The 4,871-nt window shown below is 36.6% G+C and overlaps 1 protein-coding gene across 1 annotated transcript; it reads left to right on the forward strand.

Annotated features, from left to right (window-relative positions):
* The first annotated feature begins 2,358 nt into the window (after nt 1-2,358).
* LOC149234196 (uncharacterized) lies at nt 2,359-3,233 on the forward strand. Its single transcript, XM_089461120.1, has 2 exons — nt 2,359-2,803; nt 2,919-3,233. Exons 1-2 carry the CDS (start codon nt 2,446-2,448, stop codon nt 2,930-2,932), a joined length of 372 nt encoding a protein of 123 aa, XP_089317246.1. The 5' UTR covers nt 2,359-2,445; the 3' UTR covers nt 2,933-3,233.
* Nucleotides 3,234-4,871: the final 1,638 nt, after the last annotated feature.

Here is a 4,871-nt window from a genome sequence, read left to right on the forward strand (position 1 = left end):
TGCTCCTCTGCGGGCTGAAGCTCTGCCCCTTTCAGTCTCCCGCGGCTTGCATAGTCCTGCTGTCAGTTTAGCTCCTACTACTCCTTGCATCATGCCTAAACTGCGCCAACGAATGGGCTGCAGGAGGGGAAGCTCCCTTGGGCGAGTCCTCCGCCAGCCCTCCTCCTCTACCACGTATTCTTCGTCTTACTCCTCGGGCTTTGGCTCTGATCGCTATCCCGCTACCAGAAGTGATCGTGGACGAGGTCGTGAGCATCATGGCTTAGCGTCAAGCTCTCATAACTCTCGCTCTCACTCTGCTAGTTTTCAATTCCCCTGCACTCTCAGCAATCACTCTTTCATTGCTTCTGTCACAATTGAGCTGCGCGAGGGTACTGGGGGTCTGGTAGCCGCAACTCCAGGAGTAACTATGGAGACGAAGGCGGAAGACTCGCCTGGCTCTTCACAGATGCACAGCACACAGAATAAGGCTTCAGGTCCGAGTGTCCTAATGCAAACTCATGCTGGTCTGAGTGTCCCAACTGTTGGCGGTTCTTCAGGCAAAGAGGACCATCCCTCTGATGATGATGACCCCTTCAATTATGGGTGTTGTATCATTGAAGAGTCGCCTTCCACCACTAATGAAGCATAATCAGGTCTGTGCTCTTTGGTTTTTGTTTCCCTGTTGCTCAAAGTTACAGGTTCAGTTGCATTTTGGTTTAGGTTACAGTTTTGACCTGGGCAGCGCTCCTCTGCTTATTAGCATAAGCCGAGACAATCCGTTTTGGTCCTTGCATTATCTCCAGTCAATCTACAGTTTGGACAATGTTGCATTCTGTGTCCAAGCTCTACAGTGAGTCTTTTATGGTCAAATTTTCAGCTATGTAATTTGCTGTATTCTAGTCAGTCTATAGCAAGTCTTTCTGGTCAAATTTTTAGCTATGTAATGTGAGTATGCCGTCTTTCTGGGCTAGACTTTTCGAGGCCGCTGCCTCTATGTAAATATTTTTGTATCAATATAGGAGTAGACATATTCAGAAAAAAATTAAAAGGTCAAATCAGGAAAGTAAATCAATTATAATATCAAAATAATTATAATGCCAAAACCTATTTAGAGGATAAAATGTTATTATTTTACTTTAATTAAAAAGAATTTTGGATTAAAGAATATTATAATATTTATGAACGAAGGCTTTTATGATTCATAATGCTTAAATGGTCTCTTCTAGATTAATTGCATCACTCATTTTTAAGGTCAAGTTATATTAATGAAGAGTTTAGAAGAATTTATTTAAGGCAAGAAGTCTAACTATTAAACATGAATGTTAAATGAAAATATTTTTTAAAATAAATAAGATTAAATAAGTAAAAGAATAAGAAAAAGAACTTAAAGAAAATTAAATTAATTAAGCAAAGTCTTTCGGTAGAAATCACATAAGAGAAATTTTTGGCGGTTCATCATCAGGACCGGATTAATATCATAAGACATTATTGAATTAATGTAATAAGAGCAGGGAAAAGAAACTAATATAAAATAAAATATATCTTAAGAGGATAGAAGGGAACAATCTAAAGGATAGGAAAACAAGAATAGAAGAAATAAAGGATAGGAAAAACAGAAATAGAGGAAGAAGAGGATGGGGAAGGGGTGTGCAGGGGGTTAAGAGGGGTTAGAACTAATATTAGAGGGATGGGGTTTAGAGGACAAGAAATGAATAGTGGATTTCCATCGGAAACATGGTTGAACATGGTTGATCATAGAAACATGGGAAACATGGTTGAACATGGTTAACCATAGTCAACATGGGCATCATAGTCAACCAAGGTCAACCACAATCATCTATAGTTAAACACTAACAACCTTGATCAACCATGTACACCCATACTCAGTGACATGTTGATCATAGTCAACCATGTTTGACCAAGCTCAATTATCGTCAAACATGGCCAAACAAACACAGTTATGGTCAAACAAACACAACTGGGTGACATGTTGATCACAGTCAACCATGTTTGACCAAGCTCAATTATCAACAAACATGGCTAAACAAACACAACTTAGTAACATGTTGATCATAATCAATCATGTTTGACCAAACTCAATTATAATCCAACATGGCCAAACAAACATAGCTATAGTCATACATGGTCATACCACTAAAGGATAGCCTAACTAATAAAGGATAGCCTAACTAATACATGGAATGACTTTCTTGAATATTTACTATTTAGCCAAAAATCAGTAAATAAAAGAAATTTGTTTACTTTAAACCCGCCTCTATTTTCTTTCCAAGTCTATAGGACTATTGACCCACGATTTCTCTTTAAATCATTGACTAGCCGCTTCTATTTTTCCCAAGTCTAGAGGACTATTGACCACTATTTTCGTTGACTGAACGCTTCAATAGAGCTTCTTTGTGCTTTCCTTTATCCTGCGTGAGAAGGGGAACTCGGGATTCCTTGGCTATGGCGGATGTGAAGACGATGGCGGTGATACTGATCGCGTTGTGGAGCGCCCTTGCATTCCAGAGTGCTTATGGGGATGGTGAATGTGGGAAGACTTCCGTTAAAACGGCAGCAGTCAGTATGGTTCCGTGCGTCGGGGCAGCCAGCGATGGCAACGCAAGCGTCCCGGCTCTCTGTTGCATCCAGGTGAAAAAACTGCTTTCCTTTCCAACGTGTTTGTGCGCAGTCTACAAGTATTCACCCCCTGGACAGCACCAGGATGAATTAGTCCAGCGCCTGGGACTCAACATCTCTCTCGCCATAACCATTCCGACACGCTGCAATCTGACCGATCTCCTCGCCCAACAGAAATGCGGGAGTAAGTTTCCTTCTTCCATTCTCATCTCTTCACCTGCAACTTCACCATGTAGCTTAGGAAATTCTGCACTGAATTATTTCATTTATCTGTATGTTTGTTTCTGCCTGGTCTGCAGATAACACAGCCTGATGAACAAAACATGGAAAGACAGAGACTTTGGTATTACCTCTTTCCTGCAATTACCTACCTACTAAGCTTCACTGAGACCAAACAAGGTCAAACACCTGTCTTCAAGTTTTACATTTCTGTACCTGCTTTGATTTAAATATGGATTGTTAGCATAACAGCACTCATTTCCAGCCACAGCCAAACAGATCTATATATATTTCTGCTTCTTCTTATAGTTGGGTCAAAAGAGATATTGATTATGTTAAGAGATTTTGGTTTGGCCTTTGTTATAATAATAATTGCATATCATTTAATTTCCTCTGGATTCAGTTAGTAATATGCATTTGTACTTGGGGTTTTCATCTGTCATTTAGGTTTCATTACATACTACCTATTGAGAACTTTAATCTTGCGCTATGAGATGTCTGTAATAAAGAAAGTTCCAGCATCAAGTTATTTAATATGCAGCCCAGGTAGGCATGGAAACAACGACAATTACCAGGGCTGTCAATCTCCTTTTGACAGAACACACAGCAGCTAAATGAAAGAGCACATATCATTTTAAATCCCAAAATTACACAGGTAAAACTTAAATAGGCACAGCCAACACTTAAATCTCAGATTTAAATTTAAGATTTTATAAACTTCATAGTATTCAATGGGCTTGTACTGCTGTAACATGTATAGCATTGGATTGCAGAATAAAAAAAGTTTTAATAGTTTTTTTATGGGATTGTAGATTTTAAAATATTTCAAGAATATGATAGATATGTTTGATTTAACTCAAAATTACACTCAGATCTATAACATCACAGAACCAAATACTCTTTTTTCTCATGATCTAAATTCGAAGAACTTACTGATATAAATATGGCCACCATTTACAACAAGAATAATAAAAAACAGAAGTTTACTATATCTGGTTTCTTTGTAATAAAAAACAAAAGTTTACTGTACCTGGTTTCTTTATATTTTTGCTGTGCCAGAGTTTTTCTCACTTTTTTCTGTATTTCCTTCCCTTTTTTTCCATTGTGTCTTTTTATTCTTTCCTCTCTGTTTAAACAATCGCACTATTCTACTTCTTCTTATTATTGAAAGTTCTACTTAAGTAGATGTCTTTTTTTCTTTCTTCATCTTTACTTATTGAGCCAAGAAGCTTATTCTACATTCCAGTATAATGTGTATTGTTGTTCATCCGTCATCAAAATTGAATTGAAATTTTGCTCATGTCCCCAAAATAAAAATTATGAAAAATCTAAAAATAAAAAAAATTAAATAACTATAAAAAACATTTAAATAATTTCCACTCATTAAAAAATTGCCCCTGGAAAAGTTGGATCCCTCATGTTAGATCCGGATCTCTCATGTTAAATCAGTATTTAAGATGGATCTATGCTGGTTTATTCTAATTTCTTCTTCCTCTTATTATCTCTGCCACTGCTAGAAACTTACTAAAATTGCTCTCTTCTACTTCTTTTTTCTTTTTATTTTTCCTTATCCTATACTAATATTTTTTGAATTATTTATTTATTTTTCTTTATTTTTATCTTTCCCCTTTCTCAGGCCATGGCATTCCTCCATTGCCACTATTCTTGCTCTTTGGTTTTAATTTAATTATTCTATATATATATATATATTAAATTTGTTTTAAATTGGATTAAATTTTATAGAATTATAAATTTGATTTGAGAAATTCACCTAATCTGTTTGTCCGAAGTCAATTAAGAAACAATTTTTAAAGTTCGATGTCCCTAATTAACATCCAAGTTATAAGTCTCTAGGAATATTAATTAGTGTTGATGTTCTTATAGAATGGTTGGGGATGTGCATGGCAATGTCCGTTGATGCAACTTGCTGGAAAAAAACTCTCCGTTGATACGTGGTTTGTTAACAGATTTTTTTTCACAATCAAGTGTCTGATATGTAAGTGTTCGGATTTTGGCTCTGGCTAGGGTTAATA

The sequence above is a fragment of the Pinus tabuliformis genome, chromosome 8 (assembly GCF_031772625.1).
Source record: "Pinus tabuliformis cultivar Carrire ecotype Pingquan chromosome 8, CPIR1, whole genome shotgun sequence".
Taxonomy (NCBI): Eukaryota; Viridiplantae; Streptophyta; class Pinopsida; order Pinales; family Pinaceae; genus Pinus; species Pinus tabuliformis.

What these genes read in the sequence shown, in the direction of transcription:
- LOC149234196 (XM_089461120.1), top strand. Translation starts at nt 2,446, where the DNA reads ATGGCGGATGTGAAGACGATGGCGGTGATACTGATCGCGTTGTGGAGC.